Genomic DNA, 12,746 nt, shown 5'->3' with positions numbered 1-12,746 from the left:
CTGACAAGCTTGTGAGTTTTTTTTTTATAATCATATTTATTCAAAGTTCAAATCCAACAGGTATAAAAAAATAGTTATAAAAAATACATGTCTACAGATATAAATAACTATTTTAAAACAGGCTTCAACATTGCACCTAAATTTGACGTTTCCTCTTCTTTAGTTCTTATATAAACACACCTGTTATTCTTGGCCGGTTTCCACCTTTTTTTCAGGGTGCTTCCGAGATGACATCATCATGAGGTTCCCTCTGGCTGAACTCAACTTTGCTGATTCAGTTTTTATGAGCAAATTGTAACAATATTGGTAAATATTACAAAGCAGATTTTTATCTGTGTGCAAAGCAGGTCAGTTTGCATATAAATATCCTCGTGAAAACAGCACCTTTACGGCAAACATGCTGATGAAAACTTTTGTAAAATTTTGTAAACAAAAAAATTACAGTAGATAAAATAAATATGTATATAAATAAGTGCATATTCAAGATTATGCATCCTTCCAAACAAACATTAGGCATCACTGATACTGAATATGGTCCAAAAATCAGACAAGCTTATAATTATTATTCCTAATGTCTGTTTTTCAACAAATCTCAAGGTGATCCAGATTTTTCAGCAGCAGGTTGAGGAACAGCTTCACTCTCATGAGAGCCTCCATGCTCACAGTGTGAATAAACTGTTTTTGACTCTGTAACTCTTGCAGCCGCCCCGACACCAAAGGCTTTGGCCGCTGTTCAGTGCAGTGCACCTGCCTCCAATGAACGAGGTAACCGGTCAGAGAAGAGATGTCAAACTTGACCTGCGAGACGTCATTAAACCCGTCAGAGATCAGGCTGTTATAACCCTCCAAGACCCTAACTACGGAGGAAGAACCATCCAGAACATCAGTAGGTGGACTGAGTGTGAAGCTAGGAGCCACCTGCAACAAAAATGGGAATGTGTCACAGACAGTCCAACTTCACATTCTGTCACCTTCAACAGATCTAAAATCCTTACCTGGATGTCTTTGTTGAGCCTAACCACCAGCTGTTCAGCCAATCCTTTCACTTTTGACTTCATCTTCACCACTTCTACTGGAGCTGCTGTGCCCGCACTTAGTACTTGCAGCAGAGAAAACACGAGTGCCAGAGTGTAGTCCATATTTCCCAGGTACGTATCTCAGACAGGCTCTGATGTTCCTGGGAGAGAAATGGAATTAAATCATCCTTAAGCCAGGTGATTCTTCCTGTTGATGTTTGCAGTTTTGTGACACAGCTTTCACTTGCTGTGTCAACAGTGTGTCATCTCACCCGGTTCATACCATCATGGCATCAGTTATTAAAAGATTACACATTCCTTCCAGTAATTTACTCAACTTGTTTGATTATGGCAGTAAATATTTGAGATGGGGACACCTGTGATTTTCTGGCTGTGTAACTGGTACAAAGATCAGCAGTTTTGGCAAATGAAAACAGCAGCTGGTAAAGGTGAAATTGATTTTAACCACTCGATGCACCGACAGCTTTATCCACAGAATGATTTGTTAGTTAAAACTACGTTGTGCAACTTATGGTAACAATACAGTGAGACTCTCTGTGGTTTCCAGCCCACTCTCACCCTGCTCTGTCACAGCCCTGCTTTGCTCTTCAGATTCTATAAAGCCTGTCAGGGATTCAGAGTTATCAAATTGGAATAAATGAGAATGCTAATAAACTTACTGATCAAGAAGAACTCGTTGACCTCCTCTGATTGGTCAGAATGCTGATTATTCCCAACTATCAGTTTTCCTCTGTGAAGAATAGGCCCAGTAAAACCTTCAGCTGGATCCACAGGAAAGTCTATAAAAAGTGGTTTGTCAAAAAAAAAAAAAAGTTAAATCTTAGCCAACAGTCAAACTTTTAAACATCCCGAAAGTTGTTAACTCTCCAAATTCCTATTAATTTAAAACAGGCACAATAATAAATAAAAACAAGCAAGTGAAGCAAAGAACAAGGAAAGAGTTGGAGTGAGAGTGTGACTGAAGGAAATGAAGAGGAGAGCTCACCTTCCCAGGGCTGGTGGCCGCATGTATGCTACTGGTAGGCTCCTTCAGGACATCTTATAGTGGATGACTCTTGACTCATCTCTTACTCACCTCTTTCTGACCCCCATTCCCATCCTAATCCACCCACTTACTTATCTCTCCATTTCATGCCCCCCGAATCCCCCAGTGGCACTGCAAGAGACCGGAAGTGTCAATCTACTGTACATTTTTGGCAACTGTCATAATTGAATCAGTGGGCAAAAATGTACGTAGACAATTTTTTTATCATAAATCAGCTTTTTTTTTTTTTTTTGTATCCTTTTATAGCGGGAAATAAAGTTAAGTCCCAGAGTTGCCACTACAACCTTGACTGGAACAGCAGGGATTCAGTGTTTTGGAATTGCAACGGAAGGCTTTGAAGAATGAGAAATGCTTTATTTGTATAAATGGCAAATCCGGAATTGCACAACACTTTCACCCCCCGGCATAAGTCTTATATGCCTTTTATGTCATATCCTCCACTTACACTGATCTCACTAATCATTGTGAAGATTGCCCAATGTCACCAGGCACCAAGATCGGGGGTGGTGGGGGTGGGGGGTGACTGGGGTTGACGGGACGGCCCCTACCCTTTCATCAGCACCAGCTGTGGACTGAAATTAGAGATACCAATGAAAACACTAGTTAATAGTGGAGTAGCTCCCTTCCTGATGTGTCTAGTGTTATAGTATTGAGCCGGTGAGTTTGCTTTCACTGCTTGGGAGACATATTTCAAAGTCTTGACAAACATACGAGAAGCTTCATTTTATGAACCTTGCTGGCCTATAATAGTAAGAGGGTAGAGGAACCCATACGAAGTTCACAATTAAAACTTGACAATTTTTACTTTAGTTGCAGAATATGAACTTTATTGAGCAAATTCAAAAGTGAAAAGCATTAACAGTACAATCAATAATACAGAACCAATACATAAAATATTTGTTTTCTTGCCCTATGTTGGCTATGATTCTACTAACAATGTCATGGACAAGAAAAGTAAAAAGTCTCATTGATGTGTCAAGAATAAGGCTTGTTAAAGAAAAGTAAAAAGTCTCAAAATATTATAGTGATAATTCTCTGTATAGAGAAATGGTGATCAGTTGTTTGACTTATCTTCCAGGATGTATATATGACTTTATTGAGTGAGGCTGCACCAACTGTTCTGTGTGCAGTTGTGATGCCTTCAGCCAGTTGTCTCTGTAAAGACCTGTCAGTCTCTGTGAGCTGTTCTGGTGCTGTCGAGGTACTCGGAGCCACCTGACAGTGTTCGCAGTCAGAACCGAGGATTTCTCTGCGTCACCTCCATTAGGTAATGCCTAATCAACACTCCCTGCCTGTCCTGATTTGAAAATCATTGTCAGTCATTATCCTGACACAGTCATACATGGTGTGATTTACTCGTGACAGGCAGCTCGTGACATGCATCAAAACTGTCTACGTGACAATAACATTACCAGTTCTTTAAAATTTTTTAAGGGTATTTCACCACATGTATTAACTATGCCCCGGTGTTTTTTTTATGAATTTTTCCTACGTCCATGATATAAGGTCTGCACATGTGACACTTTTATCCAAAGCACATTACAATGTTGCAACACTTTCCCCCATTCACACAAACACTCTCACACTCTAATGACATCAGCTGAGCTTCAGCCCTTTTGCTCATAGCCCACGAACTTTCTTGTGTATCACAGCCGGACACATTTACACTGATCAACCACAACATTAACACAGGTGGTCCTGATAATGTTATAGAGGACGAGGGTCAGCGTGGCCTTTCTGAGCAGTCTGTGGCTACACAGCAAAAGGTGATACCCTGTGCGCAAAGGTGGTCGAAGTTAAAAAACTCAATACTCAAGTAAAAGTACAAGTATTGGTCTACAGAAAGTCTCCACTACAAAGATGACTTCAAGTCTTTTACTACAGTAACAGTACGGAGGAGATTATCTACACTTTTATTGCAAAGTAAAGGTACATCACTAAAAACACATGTACAGTAATTATAAAAAAAAGGGTCAAAAATCACTGCTGGTAAAGGTGGAGCTGATTTTAACCCCTTTATGTGCTGACAAGGTGTTGGGATTGGTGTATCTGCACAGTGTCAAAGACTGACAAACATTTTTATTTAAACTTCCCCAGTTTTAGAATTGGCCTGTTGCTGATCTTTCATAGTTTTCTTGTGCCTGGTTCTAGTTTGATTCTTGTGTTCGGGAGTGCTCTTCTGTAAAGTTTTCCACAGGCTTGTTTCTCTTGTGAGGCGTAGAGAACCTTTTGTTTGTGTGCATTTATCATCACTGTCTAAGTTTCTGGGGTCTTTGACTTATGTCAAATGTCTACTCAAACATAGCACACACACACTTTGTTTTATAGGTACTACGCCACTGAAAAAAACAGACCTATAGAATAGGCTTCAGGTGAGGTTTGAACATTTACAAAGTTCAGCCAATTATGTATTTTGGACAAGTTTTCCTGGTTCAGCCTAAGCGTTTAAGAGTGTAACATTCTGAACATAGTACAAACATCAACTATGGTTCCTCCAAAATCTCCTGCAGCAATTGTTTTATATCAACACACAGTTTGTCTGTGATGGCCCAAATGGTAGCAATGCTATTATTCAGAAGCTTGTTGATTTCCTTACACACAGTCCGTTATGCACCTATACTGGATTCACACTGATACACAGTAAACATAACCTTGAAAAGTATGATTGCCTTGGGATGCTAGGCATTAAGAGCTTCCCGTCTAAACATGTCTTTGCCACAATTTTGTAACACTTTAGTTATTTTTTACATTAACTCAGATTGCTCTTCTTGGAAAAGTGTTTTGAAACTACATACTGTATCTTGCACAGAACATGGCTATTTTGAAACATGTCTGTTGATGCGCTACAGAGTGGGAGAAGGAGGAGGGGGGACATGGGCAAACAGAGCAAGTTTCTGTTTCTCTGAAACACAAAGAGGTCAGAGAGGCTAAGAATGTTAAGCTTTTTTCTCAAGGTAACTTACAGTAAATCTTTCTGCGCTTAACAGCCTCATGCACATGTTTCACCGTGCGCTGAGCACACACCCACTCACTTACATAGTCTCATAAAATTATTAACACATGGTCCTTGCTACGCATAGGGAAGAATAAACAGAAAGGATAGGGTCTGTCTTGGTGAGAAGACAGTTAGGGACATGTTTCTGGGAAAGAAGGTAAATGGGTGACCGGGTAACATTTGAATTTTCAACGGGAACTCTGGATTATTCATGAAAGAAAAACATGAAGGAATGAAGTGAATTACATAATTGGGTGGATAGTTTCCAATTTTTGTTAAAATATTTCTTCCAAGCTGTTCTACTACAGAACTGACATCTGGGGGGAATAAAAGCTCCCTGTCACTAAAACTATTTTTAAATGTGACTGTGGCCTGCCAGTATCTGATGTCTCTGTACAGGAAATATTTTACAATAATAGTAGTATTCAGTCTTGACTAGGTTACGATTAACATTCAGTCAATTAAATTCTTTTACTACACAGTGTAATGCACAACCATAATATTTTGGGCAAATCAATATCGAAAAACTCTCGTCATGCTTTATTTATTCTTTTCATTTTAAATAAATCTGCGGTGTCTGTGGAGAGCCAATCTTTAAATTGGTTCACTAAACTTCGGATAAGTCATGTTATTTCCTATTTGTCAGACAGAGTTGTCAAGTTTATGAATTCTGTTTGTAGTTCTCATCATACACAATTACTTCTAAACAGCGAAAATACACATTTTTACCTTTGTGGCCACATTACGGTTTTGTGAGTCCAGAGTTTGATATTCGATTGTTCCTTTGTGTGTGGCATCATGGAGGATCACTCAGACTGCATCCCTGCAGGACAAGAAGTCACCTCCTGGAATTTGGCACAAGGACACTGCAAGACTTCATTAATAATTCATGAGGACTAGGTGCCACATGACTTTTGGGAGCATATGAGTCATCCTCATAATAAGCGTGCACTCCTCAATCAATCTACACACACTTGCACACATCAATACTAAGTGAGCAGAACCCATCAAGTGTTTAGGAGATAGGATGTAATTACTTTGCTGATGAATGGTCTAGAATAATATACAGACTGAAAGGTTAACAAAGTGTTGCTGACCTGTTCTCTTTTGGCTAAGACCTGGTTAGGGGCCTTACACAGTATTGGATTACTTACTCAGCATCAGCATAGAAACCAGGAATTCCACTCAGCAGGACCTTTATGGATGAGTCAGAGGAATGACGGGAATTGTAGTGATGTAGTGATCCTGCATGTGCTGCTTTTCAGCACAATGTTGTTTTTACCCACATGCTCCTAAGTGACGTTAACACCATAAAACTAAGACTCAACATTTTATAGAGGCCGTGGTTCAGAGCCAGACCCTGTAAAGGTCCAGTGTCAGCAAGTAAAAGTTTTAACAGAATAACATGTTAGGCAACACTTTAAAGGTTTGAACAGGTGTTTTTTTTTAGTTAAAACTAAATTTAAACGCCTGAGTGAATTCAAGCTGATTATAGCTTCTAAAATCTAATACAAGTTCCTGATTCATTTTGTTTTACAATTTCTGCCCCACTAACAAATTCTTAGGAGCATTTAGAGTTCTGCAGATGGTGCACACAGCGGACTCTGTTTGAGCAAGTCAGATGTCAATTAAAGTTTTGGTCAAGTTACTAACTGACAGTAAGTGCTCTTTGGAATTTGATTCCAAGTTAAGAGACCATCACTGAATTTGGCTTTTTATGTTACATGTACATGTATTTGAAATCTGAAAAGTCCTTGTGCACTATAGGACATTGTCTGCTTATACACAAAACTGTCCTACATCTGGAAACCCACTTGTGCCAAATATACAGACGCACACTAGACTCTGGCAGGATGTGACAAGCAAACTGACTCAGAATGAAAGTAAATATCCAAATCAAACCCATGTTGTAGACACGTATTGAATCGGTTGAATACAGGGTCTGGACCTGATAATTATCTAGGACTAGAAATGAGTAAATACAGAGACCTGGGCTGAAGAGGAGCAGGTCATATAAAAAAAGTCATCCAGTGTTATACCACCTGATGCCATTTAAGTCATTTTAGCAACACGTATTGTTTAAATAATGTGAAAATAATTTACTCTAATCGCCAGACCATGTATTCAATTTTAATTCAAGTTTGAAGTAGTAAGTGCAGTAGGTCCTCTGGGTGGTGGTGGAGATGTTAGTGTTGCTGCCTCAGAGCTAGAAGCTGTGGCCTTTCTGTGTAGAGTTGTCATGTTCTCCTCATGCTCACATGTGTTGCGTGTTCCTCGCACAGTCCAAAGACATGTATGTTAGGTTAATTGGTTAATTTCTTGTAGGTTTGAATGGTTGTCTGTCTGTGTTGGTCCTGGGATAAACTAGCAACCTGTCCATGGTGCACCCTGCTGCTCGCCCAATGACAGCTGGCATAGGCTTCAGTCCCCTGCGAGCCTGAACAGGACAAGCAGTTACAGATAATGGATGGATGGAGAAAGTGGTTGAGTAAAATTTAGTTCATAAGCACAATCTTCAGTTACTTTAACAACTTGATTGAAAACTTGAGTCTAAATGTTTCAAAATGGAAGAACAAGTGCTTCTGTATTGTGTCCCTTGCTGTCTGTAGTGGAATCTACTTGAGGTGCAGGTTCAGCATTTATAAGTCTGTGTTAGATATGACCACAGAATGAGCCTTTGCATGCTGCAATGTTTCCTCCTAATTAGTGGGAGAGCTGTAACACTTGTAGTTCTCTTTTAGGAGATCGAGCCTATTACTTTTCTCTGTAGTAACTTTTATACTTTTTATTTTATTTCACTTTTTGTCACTTTTTTTCCCCATTTAAGTCAACGAGAAGCACTGAAAACTTCCCTTCAACTTGCCTCTATTGATCAGCTTCCTGTATTGCGGAATGTTGGCGCAGCTAGAGTGGGTGACATCCCACGCACTCCAACTTTTCAGCTTCCACTTTTAGCAACTTTTTTCTTGTTTTTCCTTCTTTCCTTCCGTCGAAATTCTTCTCAAATCACAAACGGGGCTGTTTTAAAATCACCACGCCTTCATTTAAGGGAGTATCTCAAATAAAGTACATCACCGTGTTCGGTGAAGCCTTTTGCCGCTCACAGTTTTTTTGTTTTGTTTTTTCAATAGGACTAATACTTTTTCATATTTTATAGGCAAAGTCTCAGCACTTTCACAGCCTTTCTTCTGCATTTGGCTCATGACTCAGCAGGCAGGCAACAGTCATTGTTATGGTAACGGACACAGCGACATCAGATCATGTGATCAGCCACAGAGCTGTGTCCACACACTTTACCTGAGTTCTTCTCCATCAGCAGAATGTAGGAGCAGCTAGAGTGGGTGACATCACACGCACTCCAACTTTTCAGCTTCCACTTTTATCAACTTTTTTCTTCTGTTTCCTTCTTTCCTTCCGTCAAATTTAATCTTACTTGAACAAACTATATATTAAAACGCAGGTATTTTTATCTTCTTTCAGTTCTTCTCCACCAGTATGGAAGTAGAATGGTAGCAAAATTATTTGTATGTGTACAGGGATTTGTGTGTGAGTACTTAGACTTGTGTGTCTCAAGCTGTCTTTATATACAGGGATTTGTGTGTGCGTACTCGGATTTGTATTTCAGTCTGTTTGTGTGTCTGTACTCGGATTTTTGTGTCTGTACACAAATCTGTAACTGTTAATAATATTTTTATGTATGCAAAATAATGTGCAAATGTATTCACTCAAAACACTAACTGTATTGTCTAATAATAATAATGTAAGAAAACACTTTTAAGTAAAAGTGCTGGAAAGCGTGCTTGTGCCAGAACAAGCCTTTCAGAGAAGAGGGTAAACGTCTTGGAGATTTACAGAAGTCCAGTTTCTACTGAACAGCACTTTGGGATAAACCACGACCTGGAAGACTGAGAATCCCCACAGACCGGCAACTTTACTGGTTTTTAGAACATGATCGTCAGTGTGAACTCATACACTGTCATGTCCAATGATTAGATCTGTGTTTAATCAACCTGCTTATTGCAGCTTTCATGGCCGTTAACTCATCACCGAGTCTTAACATGTCGCTCAGCACAATTAATCTTACATCCAAAATGGTGTAATCAAAAAACGTTGTATTTCAACACCAAGAAAACTGTCACTCAGGCCTCATTGACTGAAAAATATTAACAACATGTGACTTTATGACTGTAATATTTCCTTTTATTTGGCATAAACCAAGTTAACATTATGAAAGGAGGGACACTTGCTTACTGTGTGGATTGTACCTCATTAGAAATGATCAGAAATGCTGTAATATGATTAAGTTGGCCTTCTAGCCATTGCTGCATAGAGTAACAGTAATGCAATACACAACTATACATACAGTATCCATCATGGTATTTGTATTTGATAGGCACAGATACAAATACACCAATGCCAACTGTATTTCAAAACTGGTTTACTGACTGTAGCTCCTCTATTCCACAAGGGAAACAGACTTTTTACATATATGCACAGACATGTCTCATTTATTGTGTCCAAGAGGGACATCTGATCACAACACTTCATGATGAAGACTTCTATGTAGTTGTGGGTTGACTGGACTGTGCACAACTGCACCTTATAAACTGGTGATAACCAACCAGGATAAAACTGGCAACAGGTTAGAAGACACATCGTACAATACAGCCTATAACTTGTGCATTCACACATTCACTCTAGACAGGTAAGATTAACCTCAGAGCTGTGGGTGTGGACCACTTTTACCTATTAGTCTGGCTTTATTAAAGCTATACTCATGAAAAGTTATTATTTCTTGTTTAGCTGAGCCTTCATTGCAATGGGACTACTGGAGCAGATGATGTTGGAGTTCTTCAGGTAATGTTGCCTTTGTGTTTCACAGGTCTTTTTACTTGCACTTTCACTGACTCACCTGTTCACGCTGGCAACATGTACGAGCATCTGAGGTAAATTTACTACACAATTTGTAAAAACGTCCCACACTGAACTCTCAATCACCATCTATTTAAAATATTTTATCTCACTGCAGACTTTCAGAAGACCAATGCAGAGTGATGGAGAGGCATCCGGGATCAGTGCTTTGGATGTAGTGTCGCTTACCTCTTTTTGTGTTTGTGTGTGTGTGTTTTGTCTACTGAACCCCATGTAGATGGTGGCAACGAAAATGCTGAGTAAACGGCCATTAAAAAAAATGCTGAGTTATTGGCCATAAAAGCTGCACTAAGCTTGACTAGTCACTGGACGTGACACTGTATGAGTTAAAACCCAGTGAGCTGCACAACAGTGACGATTATGTTCTAAAAACCAGTAAAGTTGCCGGTGTGTGGGGATTCTCAGTCATTTAGGTCATTGTTTATCCCAAAGTGCTGTTCAGTAGAAACTGGACTTTCTGCTTGTAGATCTCCAAGACGTTTCCTGTCTCCTCTGAAAGGCTTGTTCTAGCACAAGTGCAGTAGCCACTGAACAGCACTTCTAGGAGTAAAGTTGGCTCACACTGTTCGCTGTTAGTCACACTAGCTGTAGCTCTTGACCTGCCTGCAACAGTTTTTGGCTGAGCAGGAGAAAGTCAAGAGCAAAACACCACGACCAACTCAAAGACAGGTAAAGGTGAGACTCACCTGAGGGACTGTAGCGGCGGCAGGACGCTCCTCTGTTCAGCACTGGCTTTACTGACCGGCCTCGCACCTTCAGTCTTCTTTTAAGCCTGAGCACTGTAATGCACACTGTGAGATGAAACGTGCCCGGCCTGTAAGGCCGAGCCTGGGAGCCCGAGCTGAGGGCGCGGAAAACCTACCAAGCACTTTTACTTAAAACCTAAGAGTTTATTCAGATTATTAGACAATTACAGATAGTGTTTTGAGTGAATACATTTGCACATTATTTTACATACACACAAATATTATTTACAGTTACAGATTTCTGTACAGAAACACAAATCCGAGTACAGACACAGTACGGAAACGCACTTTCAAAATAAAAGCCTTTCATTATACTTTAGCATTTAAATGCTAGAATGAGTTTGTGCTGACGTGTCCCTACAGTGGACACACACAACCACACACACACAGAGACGGCAAACACACTTTCAAAATAAAACATTAAAACATAAAACATTTTCAATGAAAAGCCCTTTTCAACCTTTTTTTTAGTTTTCAGTGTTAAAATGGTCCTTTTATTTATAATTATTTAATGTTCCTTTTTTTTTTTTTTTACACTTTTAATATCAACTTTTTACTTAGCTTCTTTCAACTGTGAATATCAACTTTGGACTTATTCTCCTTTCTTTTATTTCTTTTTACTTTTTTAAACTTTGGTGATTTCAACTTGTTACTTTTTTACTTCCTCCTTTTTTCTTTACACTTTTGATAACAACTTTTTACCTAGCTACTTACTTTGTTTCTTTTCACTTTGAATATCAACTTTTTACCTTTTCTTAATTCAACTTTTCCTGGACTTTTGTTTTACTTCTCTTTCTTTTGTCATTTTGCTTCTTTTTCCTTTTGCTCGTATTTATCTCTCTTCAGCTTATTGCATCTTTTCCAAGTTTTCGCATTTGGCTCCGTGTTTGCGGCTTTGAGCGTGCGAACGCCTCTGCTCTCGGCAGCGGTCGGCGTCTACCGGGCAACTTAACAGCTCTCCCACGTAATTTCCTTTGGAAATCGCCTTTTCTAGTTGTTTCCTTAAATCCTTTTAATTTAGGTTATGTGAGACAAAAGCCACAATACCTAATCTGTTTAAAAATATGTTGGGATGTTTATTTAAAGCTAGCACAAGGCTTCAGGAGGGAATTACCAAATGAAGTGGATGTCGTCCAAATGGAAACTCATTTTAATATACAATTTCCTCCAATGTAATATTGTACCAATGTACTCTGTACTAATTTTGAAACTATCTGCAGCCCTATATTGTCTTTAGAAAAACTTTGGAATACATGTTTTGTACAGAGAAGTACTATGGAGGGTTTTTTCTATTAGGAAGGGGCCTCTTCAGCATTTGTATTACCAGGATGTCATGGCAAAAGTGACAATTTCTGGTCCTAGATACCTCATGTGTAACTAGAAAAGAAGCTTCAGCACCCAATCTGTCTTTTAGGGTTTTATTATCTTGCAAGAGAGAAGTACATCGACAGAGTTTCAATTCTCTATCCTATGTAGTTCTAAACTTCATTCATAATTTTATAACCTTCTGTAGCTGGGCAGACCATCCTCCACCCTCAGGACACTGCCCCTGGCCCTTTCTTCTTTTATGGAAATTTCTCTTTCCACCACTTTGATAAGCACCTGTGAGCATGGAGTAACTCTGGGTCAGAGTCAGTGTGGGATGGTCTGCTGTTAGACAATAACTGACCTTGTAGCAGTTCTGCAAACACTTCAAGACAAAACATATATGTGAGACAAAGTTTAAACAACATAATATCTTTTAAACATTCTTCAAAAGTACACTGAGTACAAGTTGTTATTATAAATAGGTAAAATGCTAAGGATTAAATTTAATCATCATTTAATAATACTTAATTTTCCATCACACAGGATCAAGGATTATAGTGAACTGAATGAGTGAGGAAATGTATCATCCAATGAGCAGTGCATCTGGCTGATGAAGGAGTATGATGCAGATTTGTTAAGGCCTTGGAGTTTTGTGCTTTTGTTATTATTGTTCTAACCCTGTC

General features: G+C 39.1%; 1 protein-coding gene and 1 long non-coding RNA gene across 2 annotated transcripts; both read right to left on the bottom strand.

Moving 5' to 3' along the window:
• Nucleotides 1-16: 16 nt before the first annotated feature.
• lepa (leptin a) lies at nucleotides 17-2,353 on the bottom strand. The gene is made up of 4 exons (XM_067502467.1): nucleotides 2,023-2,353; nucleotides 1,697-1,816; nucleotides 996-1,177; nucleotides 17-918 (listed from the first exon to the last, which is right to left on the bottom strand). The coding sequence occupies exons 3-4, from the start codon at nucleotides 1,137-1,139 to the stop codon at nucleotides 583-585; spliced, it is 480 nt and encodes a 159-aa protein (XP_067358568.1). The 5' UTR covers nucleotides 1,140-1,177; nucleotides 1,697-1,816; nucleotides 2,023-2,353; the 3' UTR covers nucleotides 17-582.
• A 484-nt stretch (nucleotides 2,354-2,837) lies between these two features.
• On the bottom strand, nucleotides 2,838-10,822 carry LOC137125939 (uncharacterized). The gene is made up of 3 exons (XR_010914241.1): nucleotides 10,696-10,822; nucleotides 5,807-5,922; nucleotides 2,838-3,856 (listed from the first exon to the last, which is right to left on the bottom strand). It is a non-coding gene; the product is annotated as an uncharacterized lncRNA (long non-coding RNA).
• Between the last annotated feature and the right edge of the window lie 1,924 nt (nucleotides 10,823-12,746).

Source organism: Channa argus, chromosome 4 (genome assembly GCF_033026475.1).
Source record: "Channa argus isolate prfri chromosome 4, Channa argus male v1.0, whole genome shotgun sequence".
NCBI classification, from domain to species: domain Eukaryota; kingdom Metazoa; phylum Chordata; class Actinopteri; order Anabantiformes; family Channidae; genus Channa; species Channa argus.
This window is presented reverse-complemented; position numbering and strand designations above follow the sequence as displayed.

What these genes read in the sequence shown, in the direction of transcription:
- lepa (XM_067502467.1), bottom strand. Translation starts at nt 1,139, where the DNA reads ATGGACTACACTCTGGCACTCGTGTTTTCTCTGCTGCAAGTACTAAGT. An exon ending in GGCTCAACAAAGACATCCAG is followed by an intron (nt 919 to 995) that starts GTAAGGATTTTA and finishes TTTTTGTTGCAG; the next exon opens with GTGGCTCCTAGCTTCACACT.